This window comes from Microcaecilia unicolor, chromosome 6, assembly GCF_901765095.1.
Source record: "Microcaecilia unicolor chromosome 6, aMicUni1.1, whole genome shotgun sequence".
Taxonomy (NCBI): Eukaryota; Metazoa; Chordata; class Amphibia; order Gymnophiona; family Siphonopidae; genus Microcaecilia; species Microcaecilia unicolor.
This window is the reverse complement of record NC_044036.1, coordinates 136,597,516-136,622,372: the sequence shown is the minus strand read 5'-3', so window position 1 is coordinate 136,622,372 and position 24,857 is coordinate 136,597,516. Positions and strand designations below refer to the sequence as shown.

General features: G+C 47.6%; 1 protein-coding gene across 1 annotated transcript in view; it reads right to left on the bottom strand.

Annotated features, from left to right (window-relative positions):
• MCM2 (minichromosome maintenance complex component 2) overlaps positions 1-24,857 on the bottom strand; it is a 39,424-nt gene that overhangs the window by 2,887 nt on the left and 11,680 nt on the right. Inside the window, 9 exon segments of the mRNA XM_030207218.1 lie at positions 10,179-10,334; positions 11,542-11,724; positions 14,519-14,761; positions 16,810-16,922; positions 18,367-18,493; positions 18,710-18,960; positions 20,547-20,640; positions 22,142-22,333; positions 23,003-23,137. Coding sequence (XP_030063078.1) covers positions 10,179-10,334; positions 11,542-11,724; positions 14,519-14,761; positions 16,810-16,922; positions 18,367-18,493; positions 18,710-18,960; positions 20,547-20,640; positions 22,142-22,333; positions 23,003-23,137 — 1,494 coding nt within the window.

The following is a 24,857-nucleotide window of genomic DNA, read 5'->3' as shown; positions in this document are numbered from 1 at the left end:
CTCCGGCGTGGCGGTTTTTCCCGCCATAAACGCCCATCCCCCGCTCCTCGCCGCCGCCATCTTGGCCGGCCACGCGGCTTGGACGGCTTCTTCGTGGGCCGCCCTTGAGGTTGGAGACATTAATGCCATGAACGCCCTTAATTTGGGCGACGGCACAAAAGCGGCTAAAGTTAAGCGCCGTTCTTCCCGCGCGGCTCCTTCGCGGAGTGTCGCGCCGGACGCCATTTTGGATGCGCAGCATGTCTCTCCCCCGCTCTTGCGAGCGCCGGTTGAGGGTGCGTCTAGGGCTGTTGCCCAGGCTGCGGAAGTGCACAGTCTGGGGGGTTTCTCCCCCGAGTTTATTTTGCTGCTGCATCAGGCTTTCCTCATGCAAAACGCTGCCCCTGCTCCCTCGTCTGGTAAAGAGGTTGAGGTTCCCAGAGGTAAACGCCCTCGGGTTGATTCCCAGGCCTTGGAGGACTTTGTCTCCTCCGATGTAGATGAGGGCAGCGTGTCTGAGGTCTCCCAACGGTCCTTTGCGGATTCCTTGGAGGAGACGGATCCCCGCTCGGATGGAGCGGATGACCCCTCTGCAGCGCGGCTTTTTAGCCCAGAGGATTTGCCCAACCTGTTGTTACAGGCCATGGACACTTTGAAGATTTCCTCTCCGGAGGACGTCTCTCCCTCAGCCCCTGTTGGCTCTGCCATTATGCTGGGGACGAAGCGCCCGCCTAGATCCTTCCACGTGCATGATGCCATACACACCTTAATTTCGGCTCAATGGGATGTCCCGGAAGCGAGCCTTAAAGTGGCTAGGGCTATGTCCCGCCTCTATCCTTTGGCTGTGAGTGAGCGTGAGGCCTATCTGTGGCCTACCGTGGATCAGGGGCGTATCTGCGTGGGGCCTCAGGGGCCTGGGCCCCCGCAGATTTCGCCCTGGACCCCCCTACCGCTGCCAACCCTCCCCCTCCGTTGCTCGCCTACCTTCGCTGGCGGGGGACCCCAACCCCCGCCAGCCGAGGTCCGCGTCCTCCTGCCGCTGCCGGCTGCCTTTGGTCCTTTAATTCTTCCATTGAAGCTGGCACCGACGAAAGTTTCTTTTGAGTCTGACGTCGCTGCACGTTGTACGTGCAGGACGTCAGACTCAGAAATTGTTTCTGAGTCTGACGTCCTGCACGTACAACGTGCAACGTGCAGCGACGTCAGATTCAAAAGAAACTTTTTCGTCGGCGCCAGCTTCAATGGAAGAATGAAAGGACCAAAGGCAGCCGGCAGCGGCAGGAGGACGCGGACCTCGGCTGGCGGGGGTTGGGGTCCCCCGCCAGCGAAGGTAGGCGAGCAACGGAGGGGGAGGGTTAGCAATGGCAGCGGCTGGGGGGAGGGGGATCGGCATTGGCGGCGGCGGCGGGGGGGGGGGGGCTATAATGTGCCCCCCCTCTCTGGCCCTGGCCCCCCCTACCGCCGCAGTTCAGATACGCCCCTGCCGTGGATTCTTTAATCACTGCGGTGACTAAGAAAACGGCGTTGCCGGTGGAAGGTGGCACGGCCCTAAAGGACGCCCAAGACAGAAGATTGGAGGCGGCCTTAAGGTCGTCCTTTGAGGCGGCTGCTTTAAATTTGCAGGCCTCAGTTTGCGGCTCCTATGTGGCCAGGGCGTGCCTGACTATGGTGCAGCGGGCTTCCCCCTCGGATCATTCCTTGAGGGCTGATTGGCCGGCCCTGGAATCGGGCTTAGCCTATTTGGCAGACTTGTTGTATGATGTCTTGAGGGCCTCAGCTAAAGGCATGGCTCAGACAATCTCTGCGCGGCGGTGGCTTTGGCTGAAACATTGGTCTGCTGACCACGCCTCTAAATCCCGCCTGGCTAGATTGCCTTTTAAAGGCAAGCTGCTCTTTGGGGTCGAGCTGGACAAAATCGTGACCGATCTTGGCACGTCTAAGGGCAAGAAATTACCAGAGGTCAGGGCTCGGGCTAGTACTCGTCCCGGTACCTCCAGAGGACGGTTGCAGGAAGCCCGTCGGTACCGCCCGGGCAAATCGGGTTCCTCTGCCCCCTCTTCCTTCAAGAGGAATTTCTCCCCCAAGCAGCATTCCTTTCGCAGAGACCGCCGTCCCGGAGGTGCTTCCTCCGGTCCTCCCCCAGGGTCTCGTACCCAATGACGGGGTCTTGGTCCACGCCCCAGTGCAGATTGGAGGACGGCTGTCCTCGTTTCTGGGCGAGTGGACCAAAATTACTTCAGACGCGTGGGTGCTGGAAGTCATCAGAGACGGCTACAAGCTAGAGTTCTGCCGACCCCTAAAAGACGGGTTTGTACTCTCTCCCTGCAAGTCTCCGGTCAAAGCTGTGGCAGTGCAGCAGACCTTGGACAATCTGATCCGCCTGGGCGCGGTCGTTCCGGTGCCAGAAAGTCAGCTTGGCAAGGGACGTTACTCCATTTACTTTGTGGTGCCAAAGAAAGGAGGTTCTGTCTGGCCTATCCTCGACCTCAAAGGGGTCAATCGGGCCTTGAAAGTGCGGCACTTTCGCATGGAGACTCTCCGCTCTGTTATAGCGGCAGTGAAGGCAGGAGAGTTCTTGGCTTCCTTGGACATCAAGGAAGCGTACCTGCATATTCCCATCTGGCCTCCTCATCAACGCTTTCTGCGTTTTGCAGTCCTGGGACGACACTTCCAGTTCAGAGCCCTCCCATTCGGGTTGGCTACTGCTCCGCGGACCTTTTCCAAAGTAATGGTGTCATCGCGGCCTTCCTACGAAAGGAAGGGGTACAAGTCCATCCTTATCTGGACGACTGGTTGATCCGAGCCCCCTCTTATGCAGAGTGCGGCAAAGCTGTGAACCGGGTAGTTGCTCTTTTGAGCTCCCTGGGATGGATCATCAACTGGGAGAAGAGCCAGCTGCGCCTGACTCAGACCCTGGAGTACCTGGGAGTTCGATTCGACACCCAGGTGGGCAGAGTGTTCCTGCCAGGCAATCGGATTGTCAAACTTCAGGCTCAGGTGGACCAGTTCCTGGGAGCCTCTCCTCTTCGGGCTTGGGACTATGTGCAGCTGTTGGGCTCTATGACGGCCACGATGGAAGTAGTGCCCTGGGCCAGGGCTCATATGAGACCACTTCAACACTCCTTGCTGCAGCGCTGGACTCCGATGTCGGAGGATTATGCTGTGCGACTTCCCTTGGACCCAGCAGTGCGCAAGGCGCTGAGCTGGTGGATGCAGACAGACAAATTGTCTGCGGGAATGCCTCTGGTGACCCCAGAGTAGATTGTCGTCATGACGGACGCCTCTTTGTCGGGCTGGGGAGCCCACTGCTTGGGAAGGACAGCGCAGGGGCTCTGGTCTCCTGCAGAGGCAATGTGGTCTATCAACCTCCTGGAACTCAGAGCCATTCGGTTGGCGCTTTTGGAGTTCATCCCGGTACTGGTGTGGAAGCCTGTACGGGTCCTGTCGGACAATGCCACGGCTGTGGCCTATGTCAACCGCCAGGGAGGTACCAAGAGCGCCCCTCTAGCCAAGGAGGCTATGTATCTTTGCCAGTGGGCGGAAGCGAACCTGGAGCAGCTTTCAGCGGCCCACATTGCCGGAGTCATGAATGTCAAGGCGGACTTTCTCAGTCGCCATACCTTGGAGCCCGGAGAGTGGCAGCTATCTGCTCAGGCGTTCTTGGACATCACGAAGCGCTGGGGCCAGCCGAGCCTAGATCTGATGGCGTCATCGGCCAATTGCCAAGTGCCGCGCTTCTTCAGCAGAGGACGGGACCCTCGATCCCTGGGAGTAGATGCTCTTCTCCAACAGTGGCCGACACAAGAGCTCCTCTATGTGTTCCCGCCCTGGCCCATGTTGGGCAGGGTGCTAGACCGGGTGGCAAAGCACCCCGGCAGGGTAATCCTGGTGGGTCCGGTTTGGCCCAGGCGTCCCTGGTATGCGGACTTGATCAGGCTCTCAGTGGAGCAGGGCCTGTTACATCAGGGTCCCGTGGTGATGGAGGATCACTCCCCCTTTGGTCTTACGGCCTGGCTATTGAGCGGCAGCGTCTGAGGAAGAAGGGCTTCTCAGACAAGGTCATCGCCACTATGTTGAGAGCGAGGAAGCGCTCTACTTCTACTGCTTACGCCAGGGTTTGGCGTATCTTTGCAGCGTGGTGTGAAGCAGGCTCTCTTTCTTCCTTCACTGCTCCAATTTCTTCAGTGTTGGCGTTCCTGCAAGAAGGTCTGGAGAAAGGCCTGTCGCTCAGTTCCCTTAAAGTCCAGGTAGCGGCTCTGGCTTGCTTCAGGGGCCGCCTGAAGGGTGCTTCCCTGGCTTCTCAGCCAGATGTGGTGCGCTTTCTCAAGGGAGTTAATCACCTGCGCCCTCCTCTGCACTCAGTGGTGCCTGCGTGGAATCTCAACCTGGTGCTAAGAGCATTGCAGAAGCCGCCTTTTGAACCCTTGTCGAGGGCATCTCTGAAAGACCTGACGTTGAAAGCAGTCTTTTTGGTGGCTATCACTTCAGCCAGAAGAGTTTCCGAGCTCCAGGCGCTCTCATGTCGAGAGCCTTTTCTGCAGTTCACTGAGGCAGGAGTGACTATTCGCACAGTGCCTTCCTTCCTGCCCAAGATTGTTTCTCGCTTCCATGTGAATCAGCAGCTCTGTCTCCCTTCCTTTCGTAGGGAGGACTACCCAGAGGAGTTCTCTGCTCTTAAATATCTGGATGTGAGACGGGTCATCATCAGATACTTGGAAGTGACCAATGATTTCCGGAAATCGGATCATCTGTTTGTCCTGTTTGCAGGTCCTTGTAAGGGTCTGCAGGCTGCTAAGCCTACAGTGGCAAGATGGGTCAAGGAAGCCATTGCGGCGGCTTATATGGCCGCGGGGAAGGTGCCGCCTATCCAGCTGAAGGCTCACTCCACGAGAGCTCAGGCGGCCTCGATGGCAGAGGCCGGATCCGTCTCCTTGGAAGAGATATGCAAGGCGGCAACTTGGGCTTCGGCTCATACATTCTCCAAGCATTACCGTTTGGCTGTGGCTGCACGGGCGGAGGCCCGGTTTGGAGCTTCAGTGTTGAGGTCAGGGATTTCTATGTCCCGCCCTGGGTGAGTACTGCTTCGGTACATCCCACCAGTCTATGGATTGATCAGCTTGATGATATGGAAGGTAAAATTATGTATAATCATACCTGATAATTTTCTTTCCATTAATCATAGCTGATCAATCCATAGCCCCTCCCAGATATCTGTACTGTTTTTATTCTGGTTGCATTTCAGGTTCAAGTTTAGTCTTCAGTTACTTCAGAAAGACTTCGTGTTCAAGTTTTTTCACTTGGATTCTTCAAGAGTTGAGACGAGTTTGTGTTACAGTGAGCTGCTGCATTCCTCTCCCCTCCGTTTTACGGGGCTGGATTGAGACTTAAAATTCTGCCGGCACTCCCTCCCGCTTCGTGCGGCTGTAGGGCAGCTTTGTACCCCTCCCGCTTCGGCGGTGTTAGGGTCAGTCAGCTCCTCCCGCGGTTGCGGTTGCAGGATAAGCCAGATCCCCCCGCATCGGCGGGTGTGGTGTCCCTCCCCCGCTCCGCGGGGATGAGCTGGACGGATTCCCCTCCCCCACTTGTGTGGGGATGAGCTGGGTTAATTCCCCTCCCCCGTTTCGGCGGTGGTGAGCTGGGCAGTGTCCCTTCGTGGGTGTAATTCTCTAAGTGCTGAGTCCTGCGGATGGAGCTTTGATATCGACATACTGAGGAGTTTCCGGCAGCACATGACCACATATAGGGAGGCAAAAGTTTGCTCTCTATCTCCACCTGCTGGTAGATGGACACAACCCACCAGTCTATGGATTGATCAGCTATGATTAATGGAAAGAAAATTATCAGGTATGATTATACATAATTTTACCTTTTGTGTGTTGGGTCTGTGAGTGCTTTCTGGGAACTGTGGGACCAATGGGAGTGTGGCCTCCCATAACCTAGAAATTACTGAGGATAATTTGACAGGAGACTCACTCAGAAGAAGTTGTGATCCAGTCGGTGGGAGGAGGATGCTAGTGTACAGTACAAGCAGAAGGTGCAGGCGGATCTCAGCTGTGCTGGGGATAGACCCTCTAAGATGTTGTGGGGTAACCCCAGGCGGGTGGCTAGGCATTTTGTGACAAATGTATACCCAACATGCAAGCTTAAAAATAATTCGGGCTTTAATGGGCTACCAGTACAATTTGATCAATGTAGTTGTAATGTGATCTGATCTCTTCTGCCCCATAATCATCTTAGCTGCAGTGTTTTTGCAGTAATTGCAGTCTAGCAGTCGGTCAACTTGGCTGAAAGATGACAATATAGGCCGTTACAATGAGTATCACTGCTTGAACCAAAATCAAAAATGTTTCATCTCAAAGCAAGAGCAAATTATTCTTAAACAATACAGCTTATAAAAAGTAGATTTTGCAACCGCATCAATACGAGGCTTTAAAGATAATGACGTATCTAGGCATACATGCAATATCTTTGACACCCTATCAAACTTTTATTATAGAGCCATCAGGGAGTGTTAAATCTGAATTGTACATGTAGTGCCTGTTTCAGGGACCATGAGGACGATTACGACAAGAGTTTAAACAATTTAAACAGCACAGATTTGTTTAACTTACAAATTATACAGTATTTCAAAAGATGGTAAAATTTTTTCTATTTAAGAAATATGTGCCTTTAACATAATAGATTAGGTTGGATACCAAGTCTGTCCTTTCCTGGATTGTTATCATCCAGTCTCTTTGAAACTTTGTAATTCGCATAGGACTTGTGGAATAGAAGTTTTGTATAACATAACACAAGGTTGGCATTTAGAGATATTAAAGGTGAAGGGTCACATACATCATATGACTAAATTGGCATAATGGGACAAGTGTCACAGTTAAATGTCCCTTTAAATCTTGCTGGCCTTTTTGGAATTAAACTCCAGAGGGGGAGAGTAGTCTAGGGAGATGGCACAGGGCTTACCTTCTTTATTCCAAAGTGCAAGTTAAGATGCTTCGTCTTCAGAAGGGATGTGTTTAGTCTGTAATGACCTGGTAATGACTATTATAAGACAAGTTCGGAAGTAGACACTCAGAAAGGGCTGCCCTTCCGGGGGGGGGGGGGGGGGGGGGGGCAGGTAGAAAGAATACAGACAACTGCCCTGAGCTCTGAACTTTTGCAGAATCCCTCAACACTATGGTAGCACCCCCACCTCTCCCCCCACCCAAACCCAGGCACAGGCTCATACTCAAACTTGCAATGTGAGTGAGCAAAGCTGATTCAGCAGAAGAGCCAAGACACAAGAACTTAGGCAGACCCCAGATGTGGAGCGGGACACTGTGCCCTCTCTCCGAGTTCAGCTATTGAAAGTGGATTTACAATCAAGGTGACATTTCAGCACATCTCTCTGAATCAATATGAGCTCAGCGAGTTCCCTCCACCTGGACCAATCTTGGCTGCCAGAAGGAGGGGGGCAGGAGTTAAGAGCTGACCCCTACTGCATGGCAGCTAGAGCTACACCTCGTCATAATTCATTAAAAATGAAACACAACACTACCTGGAAAGCACCCAGGAGAAGTTAATCCTGGTGCTGAAGGTTTCTGGAAGCAGGAGGCTGCCGGCCTGCATAAGCAGAAGTGACAGGGTGGGAAAGTTCATAGATGGATGAGGCTGGGTTTAACCCCTTGCTGACACTGTCTGATTCACCCCCCCTCCCCCAATACTGCAGTTGGCATTTTCTCCTCCTAGAGCCTACCAGCGAGAAACCACCACCAGCACATGATAGTTTTTTTTTTTTTTTTTTTATTAAGTTTAATCATTTATACAGGTTGACAAACAAATCATACTTGTTGAAACACAGAAAGAAATTAACATAAAGCATTCTTGAACCTAATTCGGCTCCAAAGGTAACAATATTACACTTCCTTAGACCACAATATATGTAGAAAGAAGGGGGGAGTGTTTAGAAATAATAAAACAAAAGGAAAATCCTCAAAGAGAGGACAAAAATATCCATTATAGTGGCTTAACATCTGTTATTACCTTGTTATATCTTTATAGCATTATTCCTTATTTAAGCTTTTCCTATCTACAAAAATCTGCAATTGATTAGAATCATAGAAAATATACTTATTTCCCAAATATTTTACCACACATTTACAAGGATAGGCTAACAAAAATGTTGCACCCATCTCTCTCACTTTGTCCCGCAATAACAAAAACTGCCTTCTCCTCTCCTGTGTAGCTCTAGTAACATCAGGATAAATCCATATCTTTTTACCATAAAATGGTTTCATTGAGTTCTTAAAATAAAGTCTCATCAAGGAACTGAGATCTTGGTCAAATATTAAGGAAACAATCAATGTTCAGCGTGTCTCCACCTCAGTAATCGATTCTTCTAGAATTGCTGTTAAATTTTGAAGATCTATTTCATTTCCCATTCGTCCAGGAAGCTCTTTATTTTTAGGTAACGGCAAGTAATAAACTTTATTGCAAGGAGGAATAGCTTGTGGAGATATACCTAGATTCTCCATTAGGTATTTTTTAAATAAATCTATTGCTATTATTCCTGGAACTATTGGGAAATTCAGTAACCGCAAAGTGAGTCTTCTATTGTAATTTTCTAAGTTTTCTATTTTTTTATGAATCAGAAGTTTATCTTTTACCAAAGAGTCTGTTGCATTTTTTACCGATTTAATCTGCTCCTGATTCAATGAAATTTTTTCCAAAGTCTCAGAGCGTACCTTTTCCAAGGAGTCCGTTAATGAAGTCACCTGGTTAACTACTGAAGTGGTCTCTTGTGCAGATTTATCGACAGTACTTTTTAAATCTTGAAGGACCTTCCATATCGAAACCAAAGTTATTTCCCTAGGCGAAGCTTCTTCCACGTTTTTCTCCTTACCAAAATCAAGGGATGCACTGCCAGGCTGAGGGTTTCCGTTGGCGCCTTCCGTCTCGTCTAACCCTCCTTTCTCTCCCCTTGATTTGGCAGGACATGGAGGTGGAATAATACCCGGGGGCGACAGCGTGATATCTAGGCCTTGAATCGCCAATACTTCCGTGTCGGCGTCCACTGCGGGTCCCGCTCCTCCGGTCGCACAAGGCTGAGTCACCACGTAGCGCTCTAACGTTTGCTGCACTGGAGAGGAGGTTCTGGCTGCCGGCAGATAGCCTTTCGTTACCCCCTTTCTTTTCGTGTGTGGCATCTCAGGAAACAATGATTTCAGCAAACAAGCATCCAAAAGCAGCACGAGCGTTAGCGTGTGTGTTAGATCGCCATCTTGTCACGCCCCCCCTCTTTGCTACTGCTTTCGGACTTGATCCTGGAGAACTCAGCACATGATAGTTTTAACCCCTGCACTGCCATCACACACCACAGAGCTCAGCAGCATGTAGCTTCCCTCCAGGTCATATTTGGTTTAAGGTTACCCAGTGACACCCCAAAGTCCACTCAACTGTGTGTCAACAAAGGTAAACCCTTTCTCCATCACATTTCAAAGCCATCTTAACTGTGTAGCCACTATCACCTCCAAGAAAAAGGTCAGTTTCTTTCCCTAGAGACTGATCATTTCGCCAAGGACATTTTTTCTAAATACTCTCTCTCTCAACATGAGCATGTGAAAATGTAACAGGATGTCACAGATCCTACAGTTTTTGGAAAGGTTAGAATGGAGGAATTTAACACAGGTTGGGAGAAGCACAGGGCTTGAAGCAAGGGACAGCTAGGGTTCAAATCCCCAATGGCGTATATGGGTTGGCTGCCCCCACACCACCTGGGGGTGTACGGAGCAGTCGAATGGCTGTCGGCTTCGCCGGTCCCCTGTGCAACTGTTCTATGACCCCCCCTCCTTGCTGTCTGCACCTGGGGCGGACTGCCCTCACCACCCTGCCCTTGGTACGCTACTGCAAATCCCTCCTCCTCCTGCGGACACTCCTCGTGTCCAGGCATGCCAACATTTCCCACCAACTCACATGCCCAGTGTTGCGTACCACCAGCAGCCTTTTAAAAATAGTAAGAAACACTGATCCACAGAAACTATCATTTGTGGGTTAACCAAAATGTAGGACCAACTACTTCTAGCGAACAAATTCAAGTGGCAAACATGCAGAGAACATCAGAAAGGAAGAGGGGATGTCCCTCCACATGCTTTGATCTCGGTTGGTGAGGCTTTAGGAAGATCAATAATTGCCTTTGTGTTGTGTGACCAAAGAAAACATCTTACCTTATCCACCAGGTCCTTCTCTGGCACTTCGATCGTGTCCTGCTGACCTCCATAGCGGTTCCTCTGGTAGGTGACCTGCTCTGCCACCAGCTGCTTTAAAATGAACAGCAGCAGCTCATTGTTGTCTCGTCTGAAAGCCAGATACCGGGCAAAAGTCTGCGAGAGAAGGACAGAGGGGCACAGCCGGGTTATCACGAGCTGGACAAGAGGCTACAGTTTTAATCACACCATGCTAAGGCCAAGGCAGAGCAGCACATCTGCATCGCTGTGTCCAAGGCAGGGGCCAGGATTATACACAGCTACAAACGTCACTTTCCTCAGGGTGAAACACACACAGCTGAAGTGGGAGTCGGTGAAGGACACAGAATGAAACTAAACCGAGGTGTCATTACTACCACAAGCCCCATATGCACAGTGAAAACCAAATACCTTGGGCTTTAGAACAGAAGATGTGAACTTGTGAGGACAAGGAGCGTACTGGCTCCTTTGAATTTGGAAAACCATCACCCTTTAACTCTTAGGGGAATGATCTGTTGTGCAGTAGAGGGGGAAGGGGTCTGCAGAGGTTAAGCTAAAGGCCTGAGTGTGCATCTTGGTCTCCTGTACCCAAGCCTCAGTCCTCCAAGGGCAGGTAGACTGAGGCCCAAGTACTTCTCTATGGCAGATAGAGAGGCCAAGCACTATACCTGCAAGTCACTAGCAGCAAATATACGCCAAGTACCAGCTTGAAATACCTAGCTGACCCATGCAGGAGCCAGAGGACAGGAGAGTGATCTTGTGTCCCTTTATAAGGCATCAAGACTCCCCTCCAGGCTACCTTACTTATGTCTTATGCAGTCAGGTTCTTCCCCAGACACTATGTGCATATGTCCAATACAGGGAGGCTCCCCTTCCACTCTCCCCCCCAATTCTACATATGGTGCCGAAAGATCGGCACCAGGATTTGTGTGCGGATCAGAGATCCGTAGGCAACTTAATTGCTCAATTGGGTCCATTTAGTGTTAACAAGCTTGACACCAATTTGGGGTTATGCGTGGACTCCAACCACGTGGGTCAGGTCGGGTCGAGGGTGTTTCCAAGAGTGTGCACAGTGCTATACAGTTCCAGGGACGTGCGCTCAACTTGTGCACCAGGATTTAGCTGGTGTGTGTCCTCAAGTTAGTCACGGGAATTAGCACGATGCGCTTTTCTATAAAGAGCGTTCATTCTGGAGCGCCGTTTATAAAAATAGCCCCAAGGGAAATTGTTACCAGCGTCTAATTTTTGGCACCATTTACTGAATCAGGCGTTTTATGTGAACCCCTCCCCCTCTAAATCTTGGCATATCTTACAACCACTCCCTGGCTTGCACCTCCCAAGGTACCTTGCGCATGCTCCTCATGACGCTGAACTTCTGTGTGTCAATGAAACTCTCCAGCATGACGCGGATGGCCATGTTGACATCATCCTCCACCACATAGTCCCGAAGGTGGATGCGAGCATGTGCTTCCGCCATACGGATCATAGACTCTATGTGACGGACTGTTATGGGAATACTGCCTGTGGCCTGTTGACAGAAGGAAAACAGCCCAAGTGTGAGACTCTTCTGCTCATATCCCCATGTTCCTCCCCCCTACCCCGACTACCTCAACTAATATTCACTACTTTAGTCTTACCTGCTAATTTCCTTTCCTTGAATCCTACACAAACAGTCCACACACCAGTGGGTTATATCCCCCAAACAGCAGATGGAGGTAGACAAAGAACAGGCAAATTCCAGTCACATCAGGTACCAGTATAATAGGTGGTGCAGCATGATGCTAGTATTTCTCCACCTCCATCAGATGGTGCAGGTTGGACAGGTGAAGCTGGCTTTAGCTGGATAAGGCAAGGAGGACTACTGCAATGGAGGGTATGGGGTAAATTAAATAAAAAGACTAAAAAAACTACTCACTCAGTGTCCCATCATAACTACAGGATTTACTTGAATTTGCAGTGTCTGAATATAAAAATGCACAGGGGACACCCAAATTCACCCCCTGTGGGAATTAATGAATTATTTGGTATCATTACATCACTCTACGAAAAGATTATGATGAATCAGGCCCCACATTACACTGCTCAATTAGGTGGACTTAAAAGTGGCAACAGTACCCTCTGCTGGTCTCTAGCAGCACAGCACCAGAAACAAAAAGGAAACCTACTATAGATGGGGCATGGGAGGGAATCATTAGCAGGAGTCAACCTTCCACCAGGAGTGAAAGAATGAAAAAGAAGAGAAAAGAACTGGTGCTCAGCACAGGGATCCCTACATTTTTTTAAAGCATTTAATGCACACCTTTCTCCAAGGTTGAGTTACTTTCAGGTACGTTCATGGAATCAAAATGCCTTTATTCAGACAGATGCTGCGGCCCTGTCTGTAACAGGGGCGTAGCTACGTGGGGCCACGGGGGCATGGGCCCCCACAGATTACGCCATGGCCCCCTCTACATTTGACCCCCCCCTCAACGCCGCCCGCCCCATCATCAGGTACCTTGTTTGCTGGCGGGGGGTCCCCAATCCCTGCCAGCCAAAGAGTGTTCTTCAGCGTCGGTCGACTCCGGTGCCTTCGTTGTGTGATCATCTGTTTCTGACGCCTTACGTCCTGCACTGTGCATGTAGCCCCGTGCAGGACGTAAGGCGTCAGAAACAGATGATCACAAAACGAAGGCGCCGGAGTCAACCGGCGCTGAAGACTCTTCGGCTGGCGGGGGATTGGGGACCCCCACTAGCAAACAAGGTACCTGATGCGGTGGCGGCTAAACAGTGCCCCCCCACCTCGGGCTCTGGCTCCCCCTCCTGCCAAGGTCTGGCTATGCCCCTGGTCTGTAATGCTTGCAATAATCAGTTTCTCCTCTGCAGGGTGGGAGGGGTTTGAGAAGAGGCTGGCAGCAGCCTATGCATTGCCCCTTCAACCTTAATATTTTTACAGTTTCTCTTTTTAAAAGAACCTCAGAAATAGCCACCGACACTAGTCAAAGCTATGCCTGGCCTCAGCCTGATCTGGTAAGATCTGTGGAACAGTTATACCAAGGTTAGTCTGAAAAGAGTTTGGGCTATTCGTACGGCTCCTCAATCTCTAAATCACCTGTTTAGATTTAACCAAGGACTGAAGACCAAACGCAAGGTTTTGCTTTCCTATTCTTTGGCCTACTGGAAAATAGGACTCAGCAAATTAGAACAGATCTCTTTAACATGGAAAACCCAGCACTAGATATGTTTACCACTGGTCTAAATGCCGTGTACCTGGGAACAGGTGAACTGTGAGGGATTAAATGTAAAGCCCACAAATAATTTGGGACATTTCCATATCGGATCTCAACGTAATTTACAATTAGATATGGCAGATATTAAAAAGAGAACTCACAATGGAAGGGCTAGATTTCCTAATTTATAGTACATCAGAACACAAGCTAACATACATCAACATGCCTCATTTGCTGCATATCCAACACTACACAAAGGAACCTATTTACTAACACGTGCTAACACGTATCAACATATCTTATTTACTATCACATGCTAGGTTCAGAGAAACAAACCAGATAGCAGGTATAATTATATACATATATAAAAAACTCCCAAGAGCCTGCCCTCATCCCATATCCTCTATCCCATCCCCAAGGCACTATCTAGCTCAAAGTTTCTGAGGCAATGAGGGTTAAGTGACCTCCTCAAAGACAAAAAGCAGTTTCAGTGGGATAAGTGGGACCCTTAGCTCAGAGTACAGAGTTGAAAACCCCTGCCTTAGCTACTCCTTTGCAGTGGCGTGGCCAGGGCCCACCCAACAGTACCACACATTTAGTGGTATCTGGTGGGGATCCCAAGTTCCACCAGCTGAAGGCGTCCCCCTGATGGTAACGAAAACGCTACTTTCCATGATACCGTCACCTGCGCATACTCAGTTTCCAGGGCATGCCTGCTGCACACTGCCAAGGTGGAAAGAAGCATTTTCCCGCCAGCTGAGATATTTTTTTTTGTTGGGGGGGGGGGGGGGGTACACTTCGTGCCCACCCACTTCTTGCCTAGACCCACCCAAAATCTGTTGTCTGGCTACGCCCCTGCTCCTTTGCATCTTCTAATCAGGCAGGTCTGGGCAGAAAGGATAAGACTGTCAGTGACCTCAGATTGGGGGTGGGGGGGTGGGGGGGAACTGCAGCGCCACCTTCAGGAAAGTGTTAAGAATGCACTCCCAGCTGCCATACAAATGCTAACGATTCTAACTTGAACACTGTATTATCCAAATTACATTAGCTGTCAGCAAGAGCCATCCCTGAAAAGCAGAACCCCCCCCCCCCCCCACTCCACATACACAGCCTTACCATAGACTCTTTTCGGAGGTCGCTGTACATTTTGGCCACTTTATCCTGATCCATCTGGTTGAGTTTGGGGCGCACTTTCTCCTTGGCATAAATAATGTATTTCTTCAAAATCTCCTGGGGAATGGGATCCACTCCGTATGTGTTGGGGAGCACCATCTCTTCCATTTCACCATTGGCCACCTCCTTGCTGCTGGGGTGATGTTTAATATGGCTCTTTACCACAAAGCGGGCCAGCATCTCATCCTACAGAACAGCACCAGGACCCAGACAGATATTTAGTCAACAGCATCGCTCACCAGCAAGCTCAAAACTACCGGTCTACAACCCGACATAGCTCAAAAAGCCTACACAGAGGGTCTCTCTACACATAGCACTCGTATTTACACAGCACAGTACGTGACACTTGTCACTTCCTTGACCTGAAAGGCAGAATCCTGCAAATCAGGAATTATTGCTTAAAAAAAAGAGATTCAATCTGAATGTTGAAATCACCCAGCAGCACCGAATTCAAAACTTTAAGGCAATTCAGCATTCAACTCTGGGCAGGCACAGAAAGTCCTCTCAACAACAGATGCAAGAAAAATGTAAAATGCTACCATCTGAAAAACATGAGTCCAGGCCAAGAACTTCACCACCTAGCTACAGGTTCAGGAAGAGAATCCACAACTGTGCAGTTTTAGAATATCACAATCCATGTTCTTACTCAACAGGAGGCTGAAACTCTGTTCATTCTAGTCTACATAGGTTTGATGTACCTGAGCTCAGATTAAAATGATGAAAAGGTAACTCAGAGGCGTTTTCTGGAAACAGCATAAGAGTACAGTTGGTCATGGAGTCCTGCATGAGAGCAGTGAGAACATACTCCCCAACAGAATCTGAGAATCCTCGTGTAAATATGCCCCAACCCCAATAAAAAATAAAAAAAAATTAGTCAACTTTACAAGTTTTGATTTTGAGTGCAGTGCCAGCATTAAGATTCCCCTGAAAGCCAAACTGGTTGGCATTCTCTTCTGCTCCAAGTTTTAGTTATCAAGGGTTTAAATGAATGAAAAGCTGTGTTTTTTTTTCAGGATACTATGGGTTTTCCCCTGTGTCAGCTTCGCTGCTCTTCATTTTAATTTTGGCTGCGAGACATCGGTAATGTTGTATTGAACAGTGTCATTCCTGCTGGGTCACCCAGACTGACCAGCGTACTGGACAACAGCTTCTACCCTAGCCACCGCTCTCCGTATTTCCACTTTACGGGTATCTTTAGCAGGAACAAGAGGCAAACCTCTCTCACGCTCTCTTCCAAATGGGAAGGTTATGGTAGCAGGCTTTAAGGATGCAGTTTACTCAATCATTTTATAACTCAAGTCACTTTAGGGCCCATACTAAGGGGACTGCGTCATCTGTGTTAAAGGCATTAATGAAGTATGCATACATCTAGCACTTTCTGAGAAAGGAAGGGGGACGTCAAGAGATCAATCTTGAGATTAATAAGTGAAACAAAGAGGCAATCACCTGTGGCACAGCAACCGATAGTACGCTTCAGAAAGAAAGCTTCCTGACTCCTGGCCGATTTACTAAGCTTTCTTTTCCCATGGAAACGCTCTTAGTTTTTTAAAAGCTGCAATTGGAATATGTGAGTTTTTGAAATTTACATCGGTTCTTTTTATATTTTGCATGCTACAAAGGGACGTCACTGTTTGTTTCTTTGGTTTTGCACTATATGCATTATGGCTTCCCCGGGGGGGGGGGGGGGTCAGTGTAATTTTTGTCTACATATTTCTATTTGTAGTTTGTGGTTACTTATCTATGCTTCATGAAGGGCTACCTCTGTTCATGTGTGAAAAAGGCTGGGCATTCTGTTAGCATCAAGTGTTTATGTAGGACTGATCTGTACTAAACCAGCTTGTTTCGTTTTCCAATAAGTGTTATTAATATTGATTTTGCCCACTGCAATATTCAGGGTGTTTTTTTTCTAGGAAGGACCTTGGTGTGACCCCTTGGAAGTTGGCTTATAAACATACTAGATCCTGTGGGCCAACTTGTTAAGAATACTTTTTACTTTGTAGTAAAAAAAGAAAAATTTTAAGAGCTGTACTTTATAACTTTTCAGTGTGGTTTTTTTTTTATAATACTTGTATCGTTTATAAATTTTTTTGTTAAGTGGAATGAAATGAATGCAGTTATTACAGTAGCAAAATCAATAACCAAACCCCCACCCAACATCTCCCACATGGATAAGACTTATTTTTACTTAAGTACTTTTAAAAAGTAATGAGCCCAACTCTGTCTGCTACACTTACCTGAACAGGATCCACTGTGTCTCTCACCACACACAGTACATCAAACCGAGACACAATAGGCTCTGTTAGGTCCACATTTTCTGAAAAGGTCAGGGAGGGATCATATCGACCACCTAAGAGCAAAAAAGGAATGCATTTTAGCCAGAATATGCGAGAGAGAGAGAGAGAGAGAGAGAGAGAGAGAGAGAGAACTCCCTTAAAAGGAAGCAGAAATATCTAAGCCCCAGCTCTAAGAACTTTACATTTTATTTAGTGAGTCTGTGACAAAACCACATGTGCACAAAGGACTTTTTTTGAATAATGTGAAACACATTGGGGGGGGGGGGGGGGGGAGAAATTATGATAAGAAATGTTTATAATGTTGGATAATTTCCATGTTTTTTTATATATGATTATATATGTGGATAAGTCTGATGTTGCAATATTTATATGCAGATATTTCAATAAAATTATAAACAACAACAACAAAAAAGAATAATGTGAAACACATGAGTAAGTTTTAGGAAAAAGGTACAGCTTGCCCCTCTCTCCCTAGTCTTTTACAAGTAATTTTGGTACAGTCACACTCAGGGCCGTGCCTAGGGTCTCCGGCGCCCCCCTGCAGTTGGCCCCGCCGGCACCTCCCCCCCCCCCCCCCAAAACGATCGCTACACTACCCGCCCTCTTCTCCCCAGATCCCTTTTTTTTGTTTGTTTAAATTTACCTCTCCGGTGCGTGGCAGCGTAGCGTTAGTGAGGAGGCGGCGCTCCCCCGCCCCGACGTGTCTTCTTCCCTTCGCTCAGTGTCCCGCCTTCTTCTGACGTTATTTCTGACGTCAGAAGAAGGCGGAACCGAGCGAAGGGAAGAGACTGACACGTCGGGGCGGGGGAGCGCCGCCTCCTCACTAACGCTACGCGCCGGAGAGGTAAATTTAAACAAAAAAAAAAAAAGGACAAGGATCTGGGGAGAAGAGGGCGAGGTAAGCATGGTGCGGCGGGGCGCCCCCCAGAGGATGGCGCCCTCCTGCCATGCTTACCTCGCTTACCGTGTCGGCACGGCCCTGGTCACACTTCCAGTACCACATCCTCCTGCCTGGGGACAGCTCTTCTGAGCAGGATACATTCCCAGTCACTGTATCAAAAACCACTGCTCACACACGTTTCAAAAGTTTCCCCACCTCTTACTTTTAACTCCACTAAGATCGTTACATGAGAAGCCTCTTCCTTAACTCAAAGTGCAGCAAACAGGGAGGGAGGGTATTAGTTGGAAACATGTTAGTTGAAAGAGGAATTCTAATCTCTGTATAAAGTGTGGATACTGTTATGTTTCTAATGGAAAATAATAAAACAAATTTGAAAAAAAAAAAAAAAAAGTGCAGCAAACAGAGTATGAAAAGCAAAGCAAAAAGAAAACCCATCTCTTTGGCGAAACATATTCTACTCAAAAGTATAACCAAAGAACGCGATATCTGTGTAATAAACTGATGCTTTAGCCAAAGAGTGAGCTCACTCCCTGTTGTATTGTTGAACAGGCTACATAGGCGCTAGCTGGCATGGAAGCCCGTGGTCTGAAGCCTACCGATGGGGTTGGCAGCTGCAATGACAGTGCACCGGGCCTGCAAAGAGGTGACAATGCCCGCTTTGGAGATAGAAATACTCTGCTGTTCCATGGCCTCATGGATACTGGTTCTGTCCTGATCGTTCATCTGTAGAAGAGAACAGTACAACACTCAGAAACATCTCACAACACTTCTGAAGGTCCTGAGAGAAGACAATCCCTCAAATCCACCCCCCCAAAAGAAGGCAGGTTTCCACCATCTGCCTGAGCTAATTTCCTCCCCACAGCCTGTCCCACCCACACTCACATTCTCAACCTGCACCATTCTGATTTCACAGCCACAAAGCCACACTCGAACACTGACCTTATCAAACTCATCAATGAGGCAGACCCCTCGGTCAGCCAACACCAAGGCACCAGCTTCAAGCGTCCACTCCTTGGTGACCGGGTGTCGCTGGACATAGGCTGTCAGACCAACCGCAGAAGCCCCTTGTCCAGTGGTGAAGACTGCACGGCTTGACACCTTCTCCACGTACTTCAGGAACTGAGACTTGGCTGTGCCTGGGTCACCGCACAGTAGTACATTAATATCCCCTCGTACTTTGTGCTTCCCACCTAGGCACAAAACCAGAAAATACAACAGGAACTTCTTTTTTTTTTTTTTTTTTTTTTTTTTTTGAGAGTTTGAGCTGAATTTTTTTAATACCTACACAGAACACAGTCAAAGCAAATCCCGAACCCTTCCACCCCTGCTGAGCTTCAGAAATCAAGAAACCTTTGTAAATATTCATTGGAACGTTAGACAGTATCATTCAGGGGCGTAGCCAGACTCGCGGTGGGAGGGGGCCAGAACCTAAGGTGGGGAGGCACATTTTGGTCTGCCGTCCCACAGCCGCCCTCCTCCATCCTGCCGCTCCCCAACCACTGCTGCAGTAAATACCTTGGCTGTCGGGGGTGCCCAACCCTCGCCAGCTGAAACCTTCTCCAGCGCCGCTGCATTGCCTGTCCTGCTCTCTCTTCTCCCTCATGTTCTATACACAGCGCAGGCAATGTGGCGACGCCGGAAACCAGCACTAGATAAGGCTTTAGTAGGAAAGGGTTGGGGACCCCGCCCGAAAATTTTTTTTTTTTTGGGGGGGGGGGCAGGCCCTTGTGGCCCCATGTAGCTACGCCACTGGTATCATTAATATGTAAACCAGTTCTTTGTGGGGGGGGGGGGAGTTTGCTGAGGTGAAACAGTTGGGTAAACAAGTCAGGCGATATATCAAGTTCCATTTCTCTTTCCCTTATTCCCTTTATATACTCACTACACACTAAAGCCCACATTAAAGTACTGAATATGTATCATGAAAGCGGCCTTTAGAAGGGGAACATTTAGACAGAAAACTTCTTAGAAACTGGGGGTGCATGCCACGAGGCAGTAAGGGAGTGGACTTCTGCAGGGTCCAGCTTGTTTTATTGTGTTTTTTAAAAAATTTTTAAATTATCTTATTAGCAAACAGGCACAAACACACATGAGAAAAATCAATTGCTAACAGCCAATACATTCAAAAACATACATCAATTGGTGTAACAAAGCAACAATGCACATCGATCATGTCAAAGTGAGTAGTTATGTGCCCTGGGCCCATGTCCAGCCTATTGTTTGCTGTGATGGTTTGAAACGTAATAAAAAGATTTGAACTAAAATTCTCCATAACAAGAAGTTAATCTGAACCAAAGGGAAACAGGATGGTTTCTATGGTTTTTGCAACTACGTTCAAGGCGGTTACATAGTATATACAGGAACTTATTTGTACCTGGGACAATGGAGAGTTAAGTGACTTCTCCAGAGTCACAAGGAGCTGTAGTGGGAATCAAACCCAGTTCCCCAACATCAAAGTCCACTGCGCTAACCACTGGGCTACTGCTCTACTCCACAGAAGGCATGGCAACAGAGGAAGAAGAGACTTGGGGGGGGGGGGGGGGGGGGGGAAGAAGATGAAGACAGATTCTCCTCCACAACTCTGGGACGAAATGTAAAATGGAGTCTAAGTCCAAAGCACCGATGTTGTTTCTCTACCACTAGCATAAGGGGGTAGAATTTAAAGTGCCAGCCGCTATGCCAGTAACCAAATCAGATCATCATTAAAAAAAAAAAAAACTCCAGGTGCATAACTCTGGGAGAAGAGAGTGACCAAAACAAAATGAAGACAACTCACCTGGGTTTTTGGCTTCTCCTCCGAATAAGGCCAAAGCGAGCCCTCTCTTGATATCCTCATGCCCATAGATAGAGGGAGCAATGCTGGCAAAGACCTAGAGGGTATCGTCACAGAGGAGAGACACTGAACCCATGTGCAAAACTCCCAAAGAAAAAAAAGAACCAAGACACACAAGTAGCGCTGTTGCCCCGTTATGAGCGTGGGAAAACCTGACCCAAAGCTGAATGAAAGGCTCAGAGGACAACACCCACCAAGTGTTCTTGAGTCAATGTACAAGAAAAAAAAAAAAAAGTGTCACCACAGCTGCTCTAGATCATCCTAAAGCACATTTACATCACAATTACACTGGGATTGGCCCATTTGCGAATATTATATAGGGATACCATATGGCTCCAGAAAAAGAGAGAACAGATTGAGTCAGTCTGGATTTTACTTCCATTGAAAGCACTGGAAGTAAAACCTGGACTGGCTCAGTATGTTCTCCTTTTTCTGGAGCTATATAGTAACCCTGTTAAGGCATGCATATTAATGAGCGAGGACTTGCCATTACTAACCAGTTTCTAGCCACAGGCGTACAAAATGCATTCATAAGTGGTAGGATTTATAACACACGTTGCTCTATAACAGGCCCTTGTGGGGCCCTGGAGTCCTCTCACACTAACAGCTAATCATAAAAAGCCCATATGCCAATTACTGAGAGCTAAAAGTTTACGACTGCTCATCACTAGAAAGCTATCCCTGGCAGACCCACACATTTTAAATAGCAAAACCAGACAAATTAACATATTCCCTTATAGGGAGGCTAGAGACATACCAGCTGGGGGGGAGGGGGGAAACACTTACTCTAAACCAGGCTGAAATACACCCCAGAGAGCTATAACCACCATGGCTAGAACAAAAACCAATAGTGAAAACTCACAACTGACCTGTCGTGATCAGCAATGCGCTCTCAGTGGACAAAATGTTTGTTAAATAAGCGTGTTAATGATCGTCTTGTTGGCCAGTCATTCACATTCAGCTAACTAGTCTTTCTCCCTCCCTTATTACTGCTTGCATTGTGTGTGTTAATTTTCATGTTTTGTACAGAAGAAACAAGACAGTAGACCAGTTTTTCCCAAAGTCCAGTCTTGGAGTATCCCCTTGCCAGTCAGGTTTTCATGATATCCACAATGAATATGCATGAACTTGGTTTTGCATACACTGCCTCCATTATATGCAAATATCTTTCATGCATATTCAGTGTGCATATCCTAAAACCCTGACTGGCAAGGGGGGGGGGGTACTTCAGGACTGGACTTTGAAACACTGCAGTATGGCTCAGCTTCCTCTTCATATACCCATAACATCCAGTTAAATTGTTTGATCGAATTTAAAGAATACAGAAGTAAATAAATTGAACTAGTTTGAGAAACCCCCATCTCTCAAACTGGTCAGTAATGTTGAAGGATCAAATCATTAATGGTCACTGTTTATGGCTCATGAACCAACTTCCAATCTACAGCTCTGCTGCCCCTCATCTCTGTCACATCCAGCAGCTCCGTTCTGTCGGTGGATCATGCCCTGCCATGTTCACCACGGTAATCAACATAACTCACTCTCTCCCCGATCCTCTCATCCTTGGAAAGTGCCACAATGGTTTTTACGTCCTCATCCGTCAGCTCTCCAACAGCAACCTTATCATCCTTCTTGGTGATATGGTTTGCCAGGATCACGGTGGCAAACACTGGGAACCCATTGGCTGTGTTTAGAGATCCATCGTAGTTATTGTGGTAGATTCCAGTCAACTCCTAAAGATAGTGATCACAAAAGATATAAGCACATGTTAATCCCACAACATAAAAAGCTTATCGATCTGGGATTTGTTTAATACCAGTGTTCCAGGCCCAGGACAGAAAGGTAGGGGGGGGGGGGGGGGTGAGAAGAGCCACATGCTTGGAGGACATTTCTTAATAAACAAACAAAAAATGCATTTGAAGCACTCACACCCTTGAGGATACTCCCCCAATGAAGGTGAGCTGGTGTGGATTGATATCATTGACATACATATTGGTCAGCGGTGGTCATGGCACCGCATAGGAAGATATTTGGCACCTCTCCTTCCAACTCGTTAGAATCTAAAGTGGCCTCAGCTTTAAAATTAATGAAGACCACTGGTATATAACAAACCATGATTCCAGCAGGGAGAAGCTTAAATTTTGAACAAAGACACTAATGAATCGCTTTGTTAGTTATCAAGTCTCACCGGTTTATTCTGATGGGAAACCAGCAAAGTTTACAACCTACAAATATAGTAACATAGTAAGTGACGGCAGATAAAGACCTGAACGGTCCATCCAGTCTGCCCAACAGTTACACTCATTACCAATTCAAGATTAAACAATGAACGTGACATTATACGTTTCATGTTGGCAGAAGGTCCCCTCTGGCAGATTCCACTGCTCACCCCCCACACTTACTATTTCATCTCCTGGTTTGCAGCTGTCCACCAGGTCTGCGAGGAGGATGGCATCTTTGGAGCGGGGCAGTCTCCCAGCCGCTACCTTCCCGGGACTCTCCTGGATGGTGATTCGCTGATAGTTCTGGTACACAGTCTACAGTGAAAAACAGAAGGCACCTTATCACATCTACCTAGTCCTCCCCATAAACGCCCACAGCCAGAACCCAAAGACTAGATTGACTAGATTAGTAAACAGCTATAGAAGCATATTTTCAAAGCACTTAGCACAAAGTTACACAGTACATAGTTACACAGGAATTCTGTAAATGACCCCCCCCCCCCCCCCCCCCCCAAGGTCTATTAATAGGATAACTAGTGTTTTTCCGGGCAAAAAAAAAGTCAAACACCAAAGTCCCCTATTTATTTTAAATCTTACTTATAACCAGATCAAAAGGTTAAGTATATATAAAAAAATAAGACTTTTAATATAATATTTTTGAAAGATTTGTAAAGAAAATGACTCGATTAGAAATGAAAATAAAAAAAATACTTTGTATCTGTGAGGAAATATGGTCAGCTTTCTGATATAGCTTTTTTGTTAAGCGCACCTTCTGATGATCCGATTATGAGAAAGATTTCAAATAAATAGGGGACTTGAGTGCATCTTTAGAATCTTTATTTATACTCCACCTTTAGATAAAGGTAGGAATACAAAAAAAAAAAAACAAAGAAAAAACAAGAAGAAACTTTAAACAGTAACAACCATAAGCAGCAACAAAGTATCAGAATAAAGGGAGTCCCATAGGACAGCAGGATCAAGAAGGCAACAAAATAATCCCTCAAGGTCCCCCACAAGCCTAGATTCAAGCTTCAAACACAAGGGCAGCATAATGCATTCTACTGGTGCTATAACAGTAAACAGACAGACACATTAGGATACAGGCACTTTCCCCCTGTCCACACTGCAAAGACAGAGCCCAAGCAATTATCTTATCACACCTTAAGATCACCCGCCCAGGTCACACCCAGCATCCATCCCTTCCTTACCACAGGGCTTCCTAATAGGGAAAGGGGACTTGATGTACCACCTTTCTGAGGTTTTTACAACTACATTCAAAGCGGTTTACATATATTCAGGTACTTATTTTATAGAGAGGTGCACAAGGACAGCAATCTTACCCATCCCCACCAGTCCCTGCTGGAATCTGACCTGTCCCCACAAGAATTTAATGGTAAATAAAAAAAGAATTCCGGTTGGCTCTCAGTCTCTCTCCGGGTTCAAGCCACAGCACTGCGGGCAAGGAACGGGCATGGAAGGAACTGAAGTTGGAACCTGGGACACTCTGGTACATGTAAGACTTGTCTCTGATTTACTGGCGCTGTTGGCTGAGAAGTCACCACATGCACACGTCAGTAGGTCAGGTGACCTTTGATGTTCATGCCTATGTCAAAGTTGGGCATTCAACACAGGCCCAGACTATGCCTTCCCCGCCCGCCATACATATGTACAGCAGTTTTAGATGTCTGTATTCTGGCTTTATAAGAATCAGGATTTGGATGTTAACGCAATATGGACGTCTAAATGCTGGTTTTCAGATTTCTAAAAACACAAATAGAGCTTCTAAAATAAGGACCTACCCTTCACAGGCTTTTCTGCACGCCTTTCCCCCCTTACATAGTTCAACAATTTTTATTGATGAAATCAGCATCAAACCATACAAACCAAGATAAAACCGTATAAACAAACAGTCATCAAGCTTTTAACACTTATCTCCCCCCACCCTTTCCCCCCTTACTCCCAGACAGTAATTATTGTGGAGTCCCAGGAGATGAAGCCTGTTTGGGACCCCTTTCAAGTGCTGCTTTTTGTGCTG